Source organism: Podarcis erhardii, assembly GCF_964252035.2.
Source record: "Podarcis erhardii genome assembly, chromosome: 1".
In the NCBI taxonomy this organism is placed as follows: domain Eukaryota; kingdom Metazoa; phylum Chordata; class Lepidosauria; order Squamata; family Lacertidae; genus Podarcis; species Podarcis erhardii.
Window position 1 is genome coordinate 8,688,409 of NC_138497.1, and position 21,132 is coordinate 8,709,540.

General features: G+C 45.2%; 1 protein-coding gene across 3 annotated transcripts in view; it reads right to left on the minus strand.

The window, feature by feature from the left end:
• The window catches only part of RTN1 (reticulon 1), a 142,130-nt gene that overhangs the window by 39,218 nt on the left and 81,780 nt on the right, over window positions 1-21,132 (minus strand). For all 3 annotated transcript variants that reach the window (XM_081860714.1, XM_081860713.1, XM_081860715.1), the window contains exon 3: window positions 20,235-21,035. In XM_081860714.1, coding sequence (XP_081716840.1) covers window positions 20,235-21,035 — 801 coding nt within the window. The remainder of the gene's footprint in view (window positions 1-20,234; window positions 21,036-21,132) is intronic.

Below are 21,132 nucleotides of genomic sequence, written 5' to 3' on the forward strand. Positions count from 1 at the left end.
GTTTAGGGCTTTAAAGGTGAGCACCAAATTGTGTTCGGAAACGTACTGGGAGCCAATGTAGATCTTTCAAGACCGGTGTTATGTGGCCTCGGCAGCCACTCCCAATCACCAGTCTAGCTGCCACACTCTGGATAGCCCCACAAAGAGTGCATTGCAAGCGAGAGATAACTAGAGCATGCACCACTCTGGAGAGACAGTCTGCGGGCAGATAGGGTCTCAGCCTGCATACCAGATACTTACTTACTTGCCTTTTACCACGATAGTAAAAAAAGAAGAAGCTTTTTGGGGGAGGGGGCAGGCTACTGACTTTCATGGTCTTATTTACAAGGCTGGTCTGTAATGTAAAAGCAGTCCAGCACTTAGCAAATGGTTTATGACTTTGACCCTGTAAGTGTGTGAGCAGCGCTGAATAATTTACATGCACAAAATCATTTGCAAAGCCTTCCCTTGGTTGTTGTTTTCCCCCCCATCGCAGTCACCATGTGGAGAAGGTCATTTGCCGAGGGTAAACAACAGCAGAGCCACCGCCCAAGGCCATCCATTAAGTGCACCACTCAAAGGGACAGGCTTCCTTAGGTCTGCATCTGAAAACTCTGTCCACTGCCTTATAATCAGCCCAGTGTAGGATCTGGAGCTGTGTGTGTTTTTAATCTCTGCCACTGAATCTGGATTATGGTAATTAACCATTCTTTTAGGAATGCTCACCCGGAGGGGCAATATTGTTAAGATCAGGATGGGCGGGTCGCTGCTGGGTGGATGGGATTATCTGGAGCAGCACTTGATTTCTTCAGCATTCTAAAGGGAGCCATCAATCTACTTCTTCTTGTAAATCCCTCAAAGAGCCACTTTGCCAAAGATCCTGCATAGAGTCATTGGGCTCTACAAGGCCAATCTCTTGGGAACAGCAGGCCTAATGCATTGGAAAAAGTCAACTGGGGGGGCATATTGAGAGCTACAGTACTCAACGTTGGAGACATTTTTCTCAACATTTATTGTTTGCAGGATAATGAAATAATAATAATAATAGTAAAGTAAGGAAGATGTCCTTGTCATATCCCTAGTCAATAATAATTTTCTTATTTGTACTATGCCCATCTGACTGGGTTTCCCTAGCCACTCTGGGCAGCTACTGACTTCCCCAGCCCAATACTATTTTTCTTCATGAAACACTTTTGATATTTAAAAAAAACTAGACACCTAATAGGATGCAATAGCAATAACTCTTCAACAGGTAAAACAGAATTAGGGATGCAAAGGCAGATTAACACACCCATTCTTGACATAATGAAGTCTACACAAGTAGGGTTACCAGCCTAGTTTTGTTTGTGCACTTGTGTGTTGCAATTGATGGGGATGCCCAACACCAAGGAGAAGGATGATGGCCCCAACAAGGGGAAAGCCAAGGTTCCTGGTTGCACCAGCACCTTGGAGAGAGTCCATGGTGTGAGTTCAGGACCACGGACAGCACTCCTGCAGCCAAAGCAAGGCATCCAAGTTCTCGTAGCAAGATCCTGGGCCAACTGCTTGAGTTTCAGAACAGAGCGGTGTAGTCACTGCCACATTGCCCCTGCCCCCACCCAGCTCTTTGCCACATCAAGGAAGGGGGGAAACAGGATCTGCACCTCCTGGATTAATGTCCCAACTAAAATGCAGCTGTTCCTGAGCGTATTGCACACGCGTGTTGTCACACGTACACCCAATTCATGTTGCAGGTCTAGTGGCTGGCTTCTCCAGAGCGCTCAGCCTCATGCGTGCAACTCATGATGCACATGACATCACTCACGTGCAGTGCGCACCATGCACACACACACACCCCAATTTTGTGGGAACCCTCTGCTGGGCGCTGGGCATACATTTGTTCCTATTGTTGATTTCTGCTTCTAGATGCTAGATTCTGCCCAACCTCTGCCATGCAGAATCAGAGCTCAAGCATCCATGATGGATGGCTATCCAATCTCTACTTAAAAACCTCCAAGGAAGGAGAGTCCACCACCTCCTGGGGGAGACCGTTCCACTGTTGAACAGCTCTTAGATAAATTTTAGGTGGGGCAGAAATTTATCAGACGCTGTGACAGCTGTTCTGCACAATTTTAATCAAAGCGCTGGCCCTAATACGTAGCTTTTTGCCCTCTGCCATCTCCAGTGTTGAAGCTTCCTTGACCAGGCAATCAGCAATAGAGAATAAAACTCCTTTTCCTGAAAGCAGACAAGATGGGACTCCTAAAGTGCCACTCCTGTAAATGTGGCAGGTTGGTTTGAGCTGAAATAATAATAATAATAAACTTAGAATGACATTGATGAATTTTAGCAGTGCGTTTCTTTTAAAGCTAAAACACAGTTCTGCTTGGAATAATCAGAAGCCGCATAAGCCAGCCACACACAAAACAAGCTCAGAACTGCAGCCATCACTTGTCAATTCCCTCTTCTGCTTCCATGGAAACATGGCTAGAAATTAATCAAGAGTTCAGATGGGTGTCATGCGCATCCACTCGGAAGGCGCCCCCCTCTTTTAAGGAGCTTTTCTTTTATTCCAGGCCACAAGTGGAACAAAATGTCTTAGATTCAGAGATCTTGTGCTAGTGGGCCTCTCTGTTTACTTCGCTGGAGTGGGCACCCCTCCTTCAGCCTCCCTTGGTTACGAGCAAAGCCATCTCTTCCTTAAAGTAAATAGAGGAGCGCTAACAGCAGGCAGGGAGCCTTCCTATCTGCAGGGAACAAGGAATCTGGTCTAGTGGAGCTCCAGACACATCCCCCCCCCATTGGAAACCCGTACTGTTCATCGCTCCTTTGCTCCAGTGGGGGGGAGGTCCAGAAGAGTTTCACAGACTCTATCTCCTTACAGAATAGAGCAGGGATGGGGAACCAGGGATGATGGGAGTTGTAGTCCAGCAACATCTGGAAAGCTGCAGGTTCCCATCTCAAGTTCCCATCAAGCACACGTTCAGTGTTGTCAGCAAAGAGTTACTTACACACACACACCCCTTTTGATTTAGCTGTTATTTACAGATGTCACAAGGGACGCGTGTGGCACTGTGGGTTAAACCACAGAGCCTAGGACTTGCCGATCACAAGGTCAGCGGTTCGAATCCCCGCGATGGGGTGAGCTCCCATTGCTCGGTCCCTGCTCCTGCCAACTTAGCAGTTCGAAAGTACAAAAGTGCAAGTAGATAAATAGGTACCGCTCTGGCGGGAAGGTAAATGGCGTTTCCATGTGCTGCTCTGGTTCTCCAGAAGCGGCTTAGTCAAGTTGGCCACATGACCCGGAAGCTGTACGCCGGCTCCCTCGGCCAATAAAGCGAGATGAGCGCCACAACCCCAGAGTCATCTGCGACTGGACCTAATGGTCAGGGGTCCCTTTTCCTTTACCTTACAGATGTCACAGATATCCTCTTTTCCTTCTGACCACTCATCATCATTCCACCACCACTCCCCTGGCTCTGAGCCCTCTTCCCTTTGGGATTCCCCAAGTGGTTTCTCCCACCATTCCCAGCATCCAACCAGTCCCTGACATGGTCACTGGGGAAAGATGTTCTACACAAATACAACATCACAATTTGGGTCTTTTAGCACGCTTCCACACTGCTGAAATTTTAGGGGATGCGATTCAATTACATACTGGCAAATTCAGGTGGAACAATTATAGCTGACTGGGAGGTTTGAGCTTCCCCAAAAGATCAGAATTTTTGCAACAAGGGCACTTATGGGAAACTGCACTGGAAAGCACTGGGTAATGCTTGCTTTGACACAACATCATCTAACCTCCCCATAAATAAACCATGACGAATGTTCATTCACGTTGTTTAATTTCCTTGCAAACTGATCAGGCTGAACGCTCAATAAATAGGTTGTTCTGGAAGCACCCTTAGAATGATTCCATGCCATGATTCAGGCAGAGTATTTTCCAAAGGGCTAGTTCCCTACAAAGAGACAATTTTGACCATTACTGCAACCCACAGCCATTGGCAAGGTGTAGCCACAATGTAGTGGGGGAAGGCAATGGTTCAGAGCAGCCTTCCCAAGCTGGTGTGTTTCAGATGCTTTGGACTACAATTACCATCAGTTCTAGTCAGTATGGCCAATGGTGAGGGATTATGGGAATTGTAGACCAGGAACATCAGGGCGGCACCAGGTTAGGGAAAGAAAGAAAATCAAAGCAGCTCAGCAGTAGCTGTGTGGCAAAGAGAGAAAAACAACGAGAAGAAAAGGAAGTGGGGGTTCCTAATATTAGAGGGTCACATCTGTTTTTCTTTGCGCTGATGAAACGACCTTGGAGATGAAGCCATTATCTAAAGGCCCAAGTTGCAGAAGGAAGCATAGGAGAAAAAAAAATTAATTACAAATGATAGATTAGTCTTATGGTCTGATAAGCAGCTCACAGAATTCAGCGAAGAGAAGTTTTGAAATGAGATTAAGCAGCAGAACTGGCGTTTAAAAGGATGTGTGAAACAGAATGCAAACTAGGGCATTAAAAAAAAGGTTCAGGGACAAATTGGAGTTACATGTCTAAAGGGATCTATGCACGTATTTTTTTTTGGGGGGGGGAGGATACCATGCTACAGAGTACGTTTCAGATGATTAATAACATTGAAGTTTCAGTTAAGTAACTGGGTTATTTTGGTGTGATAACCTGAATCGTTTGGAAGGCTACCATATGGAGTTTTCTAAGTCACCACAGTGTGTAGATGCAAGGGCCTAAGATGAGTCAGAGAACTGCGGTGGGTGACAAATGAAACTGTAATGCTAAGGAGTGGAAGCCAGAATTTGGTAGGGTGTCAGGGGAGGGGTAGTACCTCTGGTGGGGGACACATGGTGCTCCTTCTGATCTAATTTGTCCACCTTTGGCCCCCAACCTGTACTCACCTCTCACCTGTGGCTCCTAGAAGCTGTCAGCATGTGACAGCAGCCACACCCCAGGAAACAGCTTCGACCAAGTGAGGGTAGCTGATGGATCTCCAAGCCTCAGTGAATTAGGGATTTCCCCTGCATGCGAAGACAGGCTCCAGTGGATTGAGCGGACGAGACCAATAGTGGGTTCAACGGTCAAGAAGGCGGTTTCTGCACATGCTGCAGAGGGAAGTGAGGGGCAGGTGGGGGCTCGTCCCACCTGGGAAGGTAACCCATCTAGAAGGAAGGAAGGAAAACTAGATCCTAAACCTCCGCTGCCTTACAGGATCTCTTCGGTAGAAGAAAAGGCTAAGGAGTAAACCCTATTTTCTCTTCTTGTGATTTTGGCATTTATGCCAGAAGACCATTATTAGAGACCTTACAACTTAACAGGCTCAATTCAATGCCTCCAAGGGTTCAGGACCTGCTCTCGGACAGGAATGATCAAATTACTTTAATAGTGGCTGAATTTTGGAGTGCTGTCCATGTAGAAAGATTGGGCCATTATAAAGAGATTTATTGGTTCTTAACCGATCAGTGATGTGGTAGTGTTATATTGTATTATTTATGCAAATTGATTTTCTCTGGAGTTAAAGATCTGACTGGGACAAACCTTGTTACACTGAATTCGTATTTTGCACAATTTGTATATGGTGTTTGTTTGATAATGTGTGGTTTGCTATGCCTAATAAAGAATTGACTTTGAGTAAACCCTACACAAATGCGGAGCGGAGTCCCTAAGATGGTGGAATGGTGCCTTGTACGTCTCCTTCCGGCAACTCCTGCAGCCAAGCTAGGGCCAAGCGTATTGCTCTGCTTTCCTTTGGACCACATCAGCCAGGCCAAGAAGGCAGTCATCTGGGCAGCCCAGAACCTCCATACACGCTGCGCAGGCTTTCGCCCCAGGGGGGTCACTTAGTTAACGCAGCAGTTTGACTTCTCTCCAGAGGCTCACTCCATTGTCTCTCAAGGCAGACGGATGCTAAGAGCTAGACTTCCAGTACTTAAGGTACTTAAGCTAGTGGTCTTTGACAGTCTTATCGCCCATGAATTTGTCTAAACGCTGAAAAAGGTTGCTGTCCGATTGACAGTGCAGAAGCTATGTGTGTACAGTTGAACAGGTGAATGTTCTGTTTGGACCTTGAAGTGAAGACACAGGGATAAAAAGCAACCCCCTGACCCCCCCAAAAATATATTCTTTCCAAATGTTCACTGAACACGAGAGGGCTTTACTTACCTGCAAGTGCAAAAAGCCCCTTTCACTCAATCAGCAAAAGTGTGGAATGGGTGTGGCAGAATCAAATGGCTACGTGATGTTTCTGGAATAAGCTAAAAGCATAAACTGAAAAGTGTAATCTGAAAAGCACACATACTATAAGCAAGCATTTAGTGGTGGATATACAAAGTAAATAATACTGAACCTGTTTGGCCTGGTATCCTGTTAATTAGTAAAAAAGAGAGGCTGGGTTGCTTTCAAACCACCTAAAGTAATTGGCTACCAGGATTACTGCATTCGTATTGATTTCCTCCCTTCCTTTCTTTTTACAAGGACTCTGGCAGCCTATATGAATTTCTCCCAATCACTCCTCAAAACAATCCAATTAGAGGCAAGTTTGTGGAGATAAGTGGAGGTTTTGAGCGAGGTCTTAAAATGATGCGTCTCCCAGGGTTTCAGACTTGCCTTTGGGCTGACCTTTCCTCTCAAAGCTAAGAGCACAGCTTAAAAAGCTAATGGACTCTCAGGATGCATAAACTGAAGCAAAGTGTCCAGGCCACAAGAAAAACAACAGCTCCATGCAGCACCGACCAGAGGCCACAGCGACCGTAGTGTGTCCAGCTCTGAAGGCCACATTTTAAGAATGACATTGACAAAGTCGACTACAGTGTATCCAGAGAGGGTGTTTTAAGGGAAGAGGTTCAAAGTAAGAGGAAGAGCTGAGTGGCAAAACTGTCCATCCATGTTTCTCTCTGTTTTCCACATTTCCAGTCTTATGTTCAGCTCTCTGCACTTCCACAGCAGTTTGCAATATATATATATACGAAATATATATATATATATATATCTATATATATATCTACAATATATATATCTACGAAAGCAAATATATATATATATATATACACACACACACACACACACACACACATACATACATACATACAGTGGTGCCCCGCAAGACGAATGCCTCGCAAGACGAAAAACCCACTAGAGGAAAGGGTTTTCCGTTTTGGAGGTGCTTCGCAAAACGAATTTCCTATGGGCTTGCTTCGCAAGACGAAAATGTCTTGCGAGTTTTACCGACTTTTTTCCTCCCCCCCCCTTTTTCTAAGCCGTTAAGCCGCTTATCTGCTTATCCGATAAGCCGCTTATTTGCTTATCCGCTAAGCCGCTAAAAGCCGCTAAGCCGCTAATAGCGCTAATCCACTAAGCCGTCAATGGGCTTGCTTCGCAAGACGAAAAAACCGCTAGACGAAGAGAATCGCGGAACGGATTCTTTTCGTCTTGCGAGGCACCACTGTATGTATGCGTGTGTGTGTGTGTATATATATATATATATATATATATATATATATATATATATATATAAAATTCATCAGTGTTTCAGTATAATTTTTTGCTAATATACACATTTACATGCATTTCTGCCTAATATACACATTTTTGCAAAGCAATTTCTCCCAAAACAATGAATTTTACATGTTCTTTACTCGAATATATGCAGTTTTTAATGGACACTTCAGCCCAGAATACCCAGTTTCAAACCTGGAAACTTCACTGCAATATTCAAAGACATGTCAATTTATCAAATATGGCTGTCTTTTGGTTTGTGTGTTGTTTCATAAAGTGCAAATTAAGTAGGGCCACCTTTAAATGAAATCTGAATTCGGTTTCTCCCCCTAACCCTTGCTGAGAGGTAAACAGAAGACAGCCATCTCCATGTTTTAGTAGCTTAATCAAGAGACTGAGCACATTCAAATTCATTTCCAGTTCACTAGCTGGTCTTATTTCTATTGTGTCAGCTCAACCAGCAAACTTATTGATCAGCTCACCAGGGTACGAAATGCACTTCTCTCTCCCTCTCTCTACACACACACAATATATCACACAGTATGTTTCGCCTCTTTGCTGTCTCTGTGGTACAACTTTTCTATCCTAGGCCAAACCTACCATGAGATAGTAAGCAAACTTGGTCAGCAACCCAAAATACTTGTCAATTTATTCACATACTAGCAAAAAAGGGGGGTGAAAATTATGACATACATCTATCAGTAAGAAACCTCACTAAACGAGGGATGGGGGATTGGTGGACTTCCTCATAAGGCCATGCTGGCCTCTGTGAATTAGGTGCAGGCACAGAGAAGGTCTCATCTCATGTCCCCATCAACAGAACTTCCAGGTTTGGGTCTGGTCACTACCTGAGTGGGTGACCACCTAGGACAGGCATGGCCAAACTTGGCCTTCCAGCTGTTTTGGGACTACAATTCCCATCATCCCTGACCACTGGTCCTGTTAGCTAGGGATGATGGGAGCTGTAGTCCCAAAACAGCTGGAGGGTCAAGTATGGGCATGCCTGACCTAGGAAAACAAGTCTGCTGCCTTGGGCTCCATAGAAGAAGGAAAAGATACAAATATAAGAAACAATTCAAACAGTACAGTATCCTGTGGCACCTTAAAGACTAACAGGCTGATTGTAGCATGACCTTTTTCTTAAACTAGGGCTGGTATGGGGGACCAATTGTTGTCAGATGGGCAAATGGTTATGGATGATGGATTTGTAGTCATAGAATCATATAACTGTATAGTTGGATGGGACCACAAGAATAATCTAGTCCAGGGTTTCCAAAACTTGGGTATCCAGCTGTTTTCTGAACTACAGTTCCCATCATCCCTGACCACTGGTCCTGCTAGCTAGGGATGATGGGAATTGAAGTCCAACAATAGCTGGAAACCCAAGTTTGGGGAAGCCTGATCTAGTCCATCAAGCAACATCTTGAGGGCTATTCAAGTTCGCCATCCCTGCTGTAAACTGCAAGTGGTCTCTGCATGCTGCCCAGCATTTCAGAGATGAAACTAGGGACATCACACGCCTAGTCTCGTACCGAAGATCACTCGCTGCCACACAACTAAACATCGCTGAAGGCTCTTCGGGGCTTGCTGCTTTCATTTACTCTCCAATAATCTGTACTGCACTGATTCAAAAGCCAAGTAGAAGAAGAGTTTGGATTTGATATCCTGCTTTATCACTACCCTAAGAAGTCTCAAAGCGGCTAACAATCTCCTTTCCCTTCCTCCCCCACAACAAACACTCTGTGAGGTGAGTGGGGCTGAGAGACTTCAGAGAAGTGTGACTAGCCCAAGGTCACCCAGCAGCTGCATGTGGAGGAGCGGGGAATCGAACCCAGTTCCCCAGATTACAAGTCCATCGCTCTGAACCACTACACCACACTGGCTCACCAGCTGTTACGTAGCAGAAAAACACAACTGTCACACATTACCAACAATTCAAATGAAACTTCCATCACCAGATATACACCACACGGTGCCTTAGTGTTCATGTGCATACATTTACACGCATGTACACTCAACCCCCCCATCCTGTCTCTAATAGGGTGTGTATGATTGCAATCATGGCATTAACTGGAGCTATTCATTGTCCCTCTTCTCCTTGGGCTTCCTGGTTGATCTGTATCAGGTGACGTGTCTCTTAATCATGAGAAAGGGGGGGGGGACAGATTGTTTAGGAGCGAAGCTGCAGTAGAAACTGGCAGCCAACATTACTTTCAAAGCGAATAAATGAGCTGCCCTTCAGCGACATCAGATAAAGCGTGATGCTTTGTCACACATCAGCCTGAATGCCAGCAGGGACAAACGCGAGATCTCCAGTTTGCAGGGTATATTTTAAGTGCAATTGTTCCTCGAAGACACACAGCGATGCAAGAAAAATTACTTCCATCCCTTTTAAAAATGGACTGAAGTGTGTGCTTTGTGGCTAAGGGTTGCTAAACAGGAAAACGATGCCCAGGGAACAAATAAGTTCTTTCAAGAGATATCAGCACCTTCCCCTGTAGCTCAAGCTGGAGACACACCTGCCAGTTCAATCTCCAACTTGTGGCAAGTGTGACTGTACTGATGTTGTGATAGATGTGGCTCCCTACTTCACACCCGACTCCTGCCACCTCCACACTCCAGTCCCAGGTGTGTAAGGTCTGACTGAGAGGGAAGGCACTCTGCATATGCTCAGAACCACTCTCAACTTGGCTTATGCCACCCTGAGTTAGAGTGCCGGCATTCAAAACTGACCGTCCACAACCAATACAGAGACGCGAAGGTTGGGTCCATGTGCAAAGGTCAAGGACCATGCCTTGACCTTGTTCCTGAGTCAATGCGGTGTAGCATTAGAGACTAAGACCAGAGAGACCAAGGTTCAAATTCCCACCCAGCTGTCAAGCTCAGTGAGTGACCTTAGACCAGTTACTGCCTCTTAGCCTAACCTACCTCACAGGGTTGTTGTGATAAAATGGAGAGGAGAGCTAGGCATGCCACATATAGCTCCCTGGAGAAAAGGGTGGGGTATCAATGTAGTTAATCATCGTCAACATTTGGAGAAGGTGGTCCGCCAGGGATCCCTTTGCTGAAGGTTCCCTCAAACCCGGAGGCAGGGGGTCAGAGGAGGTGCATGAGCTGGAGATATAGTCCTGATGGCGAAACTATTGACACTGGGATAGGATCCTCTTTCTACAAGGGGGTGAGATTGAGGACTCCAAGTCAAAACCTCGAAAGAATGAGAGTCCACCACTGAGCTATGGGAGACCGTTCCACTGTTGAACAGCTCAGAAAGCTCTTCCTGATGCTTAGTCGGAAATTCCTTTCTTGCCATTTATAGCCATTTGTCTGGATCCTACCCTCCCGAGCAGAAGAAAACATCACCATGTGACAGCCCTTTAGATATTTGAAGGTGCTATCACATCTCCTCTCAGTCTCTTCTCTCCCAGGTTAAATATACCAAACTCCCTCAACCGTTCCTCATAAGGAACACTTGGTTTCCAGACCCTTAATCATCTTGGTCGCCCTCCTCTGCACACCTTCCAGCTTGTCAATATCCTTCTTGTCAATATCCTTCTTAAACTTCTTAAACTCAGAACCGGGCACAGCATTCCAGATGTGGTCTGACAAAGGAAGAAAAGAGTGATACTTTCTGCCATCTTATATTTGTGCAGCTGGTTCTTCCTGCCTAAGTACAGAACCTGACATTTGTCTCTACTGAAATCCATTTTGTTAGTTTAGGGCCAGTTCTCCAATCTGTTACGGTCTTACAGCAGCCTGAGACCTGTGTAAGGCGTCACATCATAGACTTGACTGAGAACTGAGTCATAATATTTTGAGAGGAGTTCCCTACCAGGACAGACTTTGCTCGTGTGCTCAAGACATCGATTCCATAAAACATATTTTGTTGCATTGTGCAAAATATGAGCAAGCCAGGGCTGAACTGATACTACCCTTGCTGGTACCTTTTCCCGGGAAAATCAGAGGCTCACTATGTCAGGTTCCTACTGGAAGACCGGACAAATGCTAGAACATTAGCAGTGGCAAAGTTTTTATCGGTGGTTGTAAGAACAAATGATCCCTATATTCTAAACAAAATGCTTGTTTAACCTGGAGGTAGGCTGTATGAATTGTGTATTGCTTTGTAATGATTTGTTGGGTCTCTGGACCGTAATAAAGGTTGGAGATGAGTCAAAATATTTAGCATGGTGGCTTTCAAACTGTGGTCTGTGGGAGACCCTAACATAATGGCAACTCCGTCCATGAGAAGAACAGTAGAGATTGATATGTTTCCTCTGAGTACCTACAGTACTGAGTGAAACCTTTGGTGCATTTGTGGGGCAACAGAGCATGAGGCCTTAGCAAGACAATGTGGGCACTGCTGCTGACCCAACGCTCCCCGAATTCTCTGCAATGAACAGGATGAATGTGTGAGAAGCTCAGGGGTTCCTCAGCAGCCAGGTTGACCCAGAAATGGTTTCCTTTGAAGGCAAAAGCTTTGCAAAACCACCTCAAATAAAGAGGGGGTTCCCCTCCACTATTGTTATTCAAGCGCTATAAAAAGTAAACCAGATGGGGCCAGAATGCAGGAGTGCTGGCAGCAGATGGCTCCGAAATATTAAGCTAAGCATCCCTTCTGCTCTGAACTCAGTTACAGCTTTGCTGCCGATTACAAAGCCAGCCTACTTAGAAAACATGCAGACGACGGAATCCAGCCTCACGTGTTTGCTCAAACATCCTAGCAAAACATCTCATTCTGCACCCACAAATTTTTATTTGTCAGGAGAGATACTGGTATTGTTCAGGCACAATTGTAGCAAACAAAGCCACTCCTGCGAAAAATGAAATCTCAGGCAACCTCTGCAAAACAGGCCGCACCGTGAAGCTTCAAAACTCCGCTTCTCCATGGTAACAGCAGCAACCCCTAGGTAGGCGAGCTATCATTAACAGAAAAATATACAAGCTTTGCAGCCCTCCTTTTCCAGTATCTCTGTTCCGAGGTTATAGGTTCTTAAATGTTTTTAATCTTTTTTTTTTAATGTTTTGCTCCACTGTTTGCGCTCCTAGGCTCCTTTGGGAGAAAGTGCGGGCCAGAAATTTAATAAATAATAACAGTGAGAAGAAAGAAAGGAAATAAGATCTTTGGGGTGGGCTGGCTCTTGAGGGTTTCCCCTGGGGGAAAAGATGCATGAGCTCATTGTACACCGTTATGAGCAAATAAAAGATAAAAGAAATGGGTAAGAATCATGTCTGGATGCTGCAAAGCAAACCAGCTCTTCCCCTCACCTTCCAGACTCAGACCTGAAATACAAATCATAAAGCTCAGTAAAGCAGTAAGTCTGGATTTTGGCAAATTCTCTACACGCCTCCACCCCTTTTTAAGCACCTTCCCAAGTTTCAGAAACACAAGGCAGTTGCTTTTTATTGAGTCGCGTCGCACTTCATACAACTAGATCAGTATTGTCTCTACAATGACTGGCAGCAGGAACCCAGGGTTTAAGGCAGGGTTGTCTGATGTTCTTGCGTCAGGGTTGCCATATGTCCTCTTTTTCCAGGACACGCCCTTCTTTTCATGGGTATGTAAAATGATTCATAGTTAAAAGTAGAAGACGGCAGGTGTGTCCTCTTTTATGCCTTTCAAAACATGGCCACCCTAGATCTTTGTTTGCAGTTGCAAGGTATACCTAAAAATGTGATCAACAGCTGATGTGATCAACAGATGTTTGCATGCAGGTACACTTTTCAGGGATCTGCGACGGGCCACACCTGAGTGTGCCTTTGTTTAAAATGGCCTTGGAGAAGTGTAGTATTTCAAACTGGTGCCAATGTTTCCTTCAACCCTGCGTTTTTTATCTTGTGAAAAGAAGTGGAGTTGTTCTTCTTCTGCCAGATTCTGCCAGAATAACATGGCAATAAACAAAATGTCTCTTCTTTCTGATTGTTGTTTCCCCCTTTTTAAACTGCTGTGCAGTGCTGCCGCCTCTGGTTTTAAATTATTTTTATTTATTTATTTGCATTTTTTAATTTTTCAGTTGTATGTTTTATCTTTTTCGTTTGTTTATTTGTGGTGTTTTGCCTTCAGGAAAATGCTAGTTAATAGAAGGTGCAGGAAAGAAAATTATTTTAAAAGGAATTACCAATAAGGAGAAATTTCCCAAGCAATAGAACATGTTGGTTCTTTTACATTTCCATTTGTGGCAGCTGTTTTTTTGCTTGTTTGTTTGCAGAGGGGCTAAAAGACCTCCGATGGCAGTCGCCATTGCTCACTTTTGCCTGACAGAGGGCCTGTACTTTTAACAGCTGAATGGCAGGCAGATATTCATCAGGAACAGCATTTCCTGTTGCATCTCCATCCTGGGGAAACTGCACCAGTTGAATTCCTGTCAACTGTGCTGCTGCTAAAACCCCAGAGACTCTGTCAAAGAAACATAGTGGGTACACTAGTGATATTATACTTTACATGGGCTACAGGCACTCTTTCCGGGGGGGGGGGGAACAAACCTTTTCCCCAAAATAAGTCCAATTTGGTTATTGCAGGCACAGCCAGGGTGTAGCTTAAAGATGATGACTAATAATAATAATAATAATAATAATAATAATTTATTATTAATACCCCGCCCATCTGGCTGGGTTTCCCCAGCCACTCTGGGCGGCTTCCAACAGAATATTAAAAACACGAGAAAACATCAGCCATTAAAAACTTCCCTAAAGAGTGCTGCCTTCAGATGTGTTCTAAACGTCACATAGTTGTTTATTTCCTTCACATCTGATGGGAGGGCATTCACAGGGCAGGTGCCACCACCGAAAAGGCCCTCTGCCTGGTTCCCTGTAACCTCACTTCTCACAGGGAGGGAACCGCCAAAAGGCCCTCAGAGCTGGACCACAGTGTCCGGGCTGAACAATGGGGGTGGAGACGCTCCTTCAGGTATACTGGGCCGAGGCCGTTAGGGCTTTAAAGGTCAGCACCAAAACGTACTGATTGAATATAAGAAGCTCTACAAGCAAAGCAGGTTTTCTACCAATGATGCAAATGCATAATTACTTCACCTGGGGAAATCCCTGCCACTTTGATAGGCAAGGTGTGTGCACTGGGAGAGCTTCCCTCTAAGAAAGACCACAGAGGAGTATCCTCAGGAATAAGATGCTGCATTTCTGCCAGGAGGGCAGAATGAGACATGCAGGGGAGGGAATCCAATGTTAAGAATGGCGGGGCGCAGGTTTTGCATCCTCTGCAATGTTGCCATGAGGGCCAGTGTTGTTTTCTCTGGCTGTGGAAGGTAGGACTCGAACTGTTGGCTTCAAGTCACAAGAAAGGAGATTCCGACTACACATCAGGAAGAACTTTCTGAGAGTAAGAGCTGTTCTACAGTGGAACGGTCTCCCACGGGAGGCGGTAGACAATCCTTCCAGGGAGGTTTTCAAGGAGATGTTGGAGGCCCATCTGTCATGGGTGCTTTAGCAGAGATTCCTGCATTGCAGGGGGTTGGACTGGATGACCCTCAGGGTCCCTTCCAACTCTACAATTCTATGATTCTACGAAAGATAGAAGTCTGATAGATGGGCTGGGCCATGAAGGAAGTGTTGGCTATTTGCAGATTAGTTGCACTGCAGAGAGCTTGCTGGGGAGACCACACATTACAAGGAACACAAAATAACTTTAGCAAGGTTTTAATAACAAAAACAAAAACTCCTTTTATATTAAATATATCAACAAGCATCAACCAGGGTACTGAGAGAGCGAGGTGCTGCTCTTTATATACTATACCCAATTGCTGACACAGCTTAATTAACAGAACTTAACAGCACCTGCTATACTGCTTCACAGCTGTAAAACTGGGTCACGTTATTTGCTCTGGCCCTTAAAGACATACACATCTTGTGGAACAATAATGAACCTCCACATTTAAAGAGACCATTCAACAGGAAGAAGTCACACACACAAAAATTTGCTCTTCCGCAGCAAAGCCGAGCTATTCTATGTGTCAGCAAAGCTCTTGTCAGCAAGCAGTATATCCACTCATCATTCCAGCCCAACACAGATCAACCTGTCACAACCCAGACACCAGTACAGATCAGCCAATCACAATGCCCACACCGATTGACCTATCACAATCCAGATCAATCTATCACAACATCTATCACAACACAGACCACATCATGCCACTTTAAACAGTCATAGCTTCCCCAAAGGAATCCTGGGGGCTGTAGTTTCTTAAGGGTGCTGCAAAATGTTAGATGAGACCGTGTGTTCCCCTCGCAGAGGTACATCTCTGAAGCAAAATATCAAAGTTCTTCATATTTATTCCCCAGTACTATTTTGTGCCTCGACACACACAATCTCTCTCTCTCTCATTTGCTTCCAAAACAGAATGTGAAACAATGGTTCAAAATGTATTCTGAATTAAGATTTCCAGCCTAACTACCATATTCTTTGTGCATTGTACAAAAGAAGCAAGGAAGAGAATTTGAATATGAAAAGGGAGGACTGGGGAGAGATTAAGTCCTGGAGGCTAAACCATGGTTTGGCTGTGAGATCTGAACCAGTCGAAACTATGCAGGACTTTAGTGCATTGCCTCAGAACATCCAAAACCATTTGCCCAGGTAAACATCTACTTTGAGATGCCCTGTTCTAGCGAAACTCATTTTTGAGAATCCAGACTATAGGTTATTATGATAAAGGAATAGCTCTGCTTCTTAACTGACATACGTACGCTTCTGATACAACCTTGGCTGTGAGTCCTGAAAACCTATTCCCTGCTTTGCAGACCTTTTCCCACCTAGTGGGGTTCGGACTGACTCCATCTACAAAAGCTGAGGCTACTGAAGAGGCCAGATAGCATCTTGGTTGCCTCTTAGCATAGACCGAGATCATCGAGCCTGAGCTTCCACCATTGGCAGCAACAGAAGCAGACATGTTCTATGCTTAAGATAATAAGTTTTTGTCTCTTGCCAATTATGCTGTTTTAAAATGTGCATAATATATTTGACTTACTTTAGCAATGCTGTTTTTTGAAATGTTTAAGATTTTTTTGTTAAAATTGCTGCATTGAATGTGCATTTAATAATGATGATGATGATGATGATATCGATATCGATATTGATACCCCACCCATCTGGCTGGGTTTCCCAGCCACTCTGGGCAACTTACAGCATACATTAAAACATAATCAAACATCAAACATTAAAAACTTCCTGATATAGGGCTGCCTTCAGATGTCTTATAAAAGTTGCATAGTTCTTTATCTCCTTGACATCTGAAGGGAGGGTGTTCCACAGGGAGGGTGCCACAACCAAGAAGGCCCTCTGCCTGTAGTTGACCTCCTTTACAGTATTTTATTTTGAAATTTATAAGATGATATTTTGAGTTTTGTGTTCAATATGTTGCTTTGAATGTATACTTTATATTTGACTTCCTTCAGGAATGTTTTATTCTGGATTGTTTGGGTTTGATGTTTTAATGCAAGTTGTAAAGGACTTTGAGATTTTTTTTCTTTCTTAAAAAATATAAAGCAATATACAAACGATAACAATAATAAAATAAGAACAGAGTTTTAGACAGTATGAGAGTTCAGTTCTGCGCTTTTCATCATTGCCACTGGGTGGCAACAAATGCTCAAAAGAAAGAACTAGCTCTGCTGCAAATCTCAGATCTGTTTCCATCTCACCATCACGTTTCGGGGCCTGCGGAAGCAAAACTCATAATAAGGTCACACTGCAAAGTGGCCGGGAGGAAGAAAGGAGACGATGAGCAGCAGTCAGAAAAACAGAGGCAGCTTTCAAAGCTCTGTGCGATGCAACCTTCCCAAATGAGGACATCAATGGTGTTAAATGCTCACATTCTGTTTTGCACTTGCACATTTTAATCTGGATTTGAGATGGCTTGCTTAGACCTCAAGAACAGGAGTGCCAACTGATAGGCATTTTAATGCATCTTTTTGCTGAATAACACAACACTCGACAGTAAACAGGCTGATTAAATATCTAAGAGTTGGCAACCCTGTTCTCAAGACTTCAGCAAACCATATTAAAACCAGATTAAATTTTGAAGATGCAAAACAAGACACAAATACACACACAGAGAGGGAGGAAAGGAGAGGGAAGGATATGCCTCTTGCCTCACCAGGGTTCACCCTCGCCCGTCAGATATTTTTGAAAATAATTGTTAACCTGACTCAAGAATGCCCATCTAATCCCACAAACTGACATCACTGTATTCACTACCATTATACTGATACCCTTTCTGCCTATACTGTGGAGGCAACATAAAATGTCATTCATATTGTTTGGAGAAAAGTGCAAAGTGGCTTGGTTTTGAACCACTCTGCCATGGCTGCCTTGCCCCCCCCCCCAAAGAATTCTGGGAACTGTAGTTTAGTGAAAGTTCTGAAGATTCTCTGTTCCATAAAACCACTCTCCCTACCAGAACTATGGTTCCTAACAAGTCCCAAACTTGGCATAAACTCTCCCAGGTGTCCTTGGGCCAGCCACCCTCTCTTACAGCCCATCCTATCTTACAAGGCTGGCATGATAAAATGAGGGGACCCCTGACTGTACTGTCTTGAGTTCAATAGAGGAACAGTAGGATTTTAAGGAAGGGACGCAGGTGGTGCTGTGGGTTAAACCACAGAGCCTAGGACTTGCCGATCAGAAGGTCAGCGGTTCGAATCCCCGCGACAGGGTGAGCTCCCGTTGCTCGGTCCCTGCTCCTGCCAACCTAGCAGTTTGAAAGCACGTCAAAGTGCAAGTAGATAAATAGGTACCACTCCGGCGGGAAGGTAAATGGCGTTTTCATGCGCTGCTCTGGTTCGCCAGAAGCAGCTTAGTCATGCTGGCCACATGACCCGGAAGCTGTACGCCAGCTCCCTCGGCCAATAAAGCGAGATGAGCGCCGCAACCCCAGAGTCGGTCACGAGTGGACCTAATGGTCAGGGGTCCCTTTATGTTTACTAGGATTTTAAGAGATGAATAAGGCAGATAGGTCAGTAAGAATTACTCAGTGCTCCTGAGTAGTAAATTGGCCAAAGCTGAAATTATCTAACGAAGCTTGAAGCAGTTTACAACAGGAGTGAATTTAGCTCTATTTTTCTCTTTTTATGGGCAAACATAATGGTTTTCATCTTGGCTATGTATCAAGAAAAGCTGACAAATGGTACTGCTGATAACAGGAAAAGCTCCCAGAGTATATTAGGAAATAATGAACAAAAGCTCCAGGGAAATCTAGCGCAGCTGCTGCTTTTATTATTATTATTTTTAAAAATCACTGTTTATGGACCAGCCAACTCTGAACAATTTTCTTTGTGGGTTTGGTACCTTTCATAGCTTTCTATCTAAACAGAAGCCAAGAGAAACAAGATATGCGCAGCAGAAATTCAACAGAAGTTAACTTTTGGCCAAGGGGGTTCATGTGGGAAGGAAGTTTTTTGCCACCCATCTACATGCATGCTAAGGGACTGTCCTGAGCAAGGAAAAGTTGGATCTTCCCATGCACTGTGCATGAGATGAGCAAAAGGCTATCAATGGCTACCAACTACAATGGTTATGTACGATCTCCAGTGTGGCTTGAAGGAATCAGAGGCCAGGAGAGTGCTATGGCACTTGTGTTCCCCTTGTGGGATTCTCCACAGACACCTGGTTGGCCACTGATAGAACAGATGCTGGGTTAGATGGGCCTGATCCTGCAGGGCTGTCTTTCTGTTAATGCAGCAGTTTATGCAACGTGGCAGTTTGTGCATTTAGCTAATACAGTGGTACCTCTGGTTAAGAACTAAATTTGTTCCAGAGGTCCGTTCTTAACCTGAAACTGTTCTTGTCTTGAGGTACCACTTTAGCTAATGGGGCCTCCCGCTGCTGCCACACAATTTCTGTTCTCATTCTGAAGCAAAGTTCTTAACCCAAGGTATTGTTTCTGGGTTAGCGGAGTCTGTAACCTGAAGCGTCTGTAACCCGAGGTAATATTAATATTAATAATATGTAATATTACTGTAATATGAAGAGGTGATTTTCCGAAAGGGAACACCATTTCTGGTCAGCATGGGGACGCCTGAAAGTATCTGAGAACGTGTGCAAAGTGGTTTGTTTTTATGCTGCGAAAGCAAGTGGCCAAACCAACAACAAAAGGAGCTTGGATACAGGCTACGTTGAAGACAACACCCATAGTTCATCTCGGTCGTAAGCAACTCTGTTTAGAACTTCTCCCAGCACATGAATGTACTTACCTTGAAGACAAGGGAAGACAAGACTCCTAATTCCTCCTGTTTCTGCTACACTGGGTAGCTCCAAACTGTCACACCCATGACACACTTTTAACCCCAAAATGCCTCCTTTTGCAACCCACCTTGGATCAGGCCACAATCCACTAGAGAGGGCCAGTGTACTCAGTAGCGTAGCGTAGCGTGGGGCAGGGAACACAGGGACAGTCGCCCCAGGTGCAAAATTGTTAGGGGCAAAACATTTTAACACCCTGTGCTGCCTCAATACAGATGCACAGTTCCATTGCTGGGCTCCATTTAAAACAGCTTCTCCACCCAAACCAGGAATTGACCTCCCCAGACAATAGAACGACTCTTCGTTCCTCATCTCTATGGCTGCAATCTCCTGGGTGATCCAGACACCATTAGGCAGTTGAATGTGTGCGCATACTCCATCCGTTTCCCTCTCACCCACCCTTTCTGCACAGCCCTGGACACTGGCAAACCATGCTATGCCACAGAGCATACCAGACAAAGCTAGCTTCCACCAGCCCAGTTCATATTCTGGCCAACGTGCATTCATTTAAAGGATGAACAAACAGACATACAAAATTACCTTTCTGCTTATTTAGGAACGGGAGCGGTGGGGAAGGCCAGGGACTCCTTGCCGCCGGGTCTTTGGATGATGGTTTGTTTGTGGCAACAGCTGCTGCCGCCTCGGCCAATTTCTTCTCTGCTACTTTGTCCTTTGTCTCTTCGGCGTCAGCAGCCGAAGCAGGCGTTGGGTCAGGGTTCGCTTTGGGCGAGGTGAAGGAGCACTTCAGGTAGGCGGCAGAGTCTGCGAGATTCTCCCTGTTCATCCTGCTTTCCTTCGAGCTGCTTACGTTGTAATTTGAAGCCCTGCTGTTCTCGTTCCTGGAGTGGCCCTCTTCTTGGATGATGTCCATAATGACGGGCTTCATCAGGGGCGAGTCGTGCTCCCGCTTCGGGCTCTCCTCAGAGGCCGACGAGGCGTCGCACGACTCGATGATGAGCTCGCTGTCCAGTTCGGCCTCGCGCTCCTCTCTCAGGATGCTGTACTGTATTGAAGGAGAAGCCGGGGAGGGAGGAGGACCCCCGGCGTGGCTGAAGGTCATGTAATTGGAGTGGAGGACCTCCTCAGCGGCCAGCGGGTCTTCTGAGACCAGCTCTATCTCGGAGTCGCCAGACTCGGCACTGCTCCCTTCGTTGTCTCCAGGAAGTCCGCCGGCTGCAAATTCCGGAACCTTCTTTTTAGGACCTTGCTTGTCTGGCGCAACAGCTGGAGACCTCTGGCCTTCTGGGTGTTCGTGGGAAAAGCCCTTTGCTTCTTTAATGGCACTGATAAGCTCGTCTTCAGACAGGCTTCCCTTACCTTGGGCCTCTGCGCCAGAAGCTTCTGGGGTTTCAAAGGAGATGACCGGGTAGTGGGAGGGATGGGGGGGGGGGAGTGAAGAAGAGCAAAGAAGCAGGGAGGAGAGATAACAAGAAAGAAT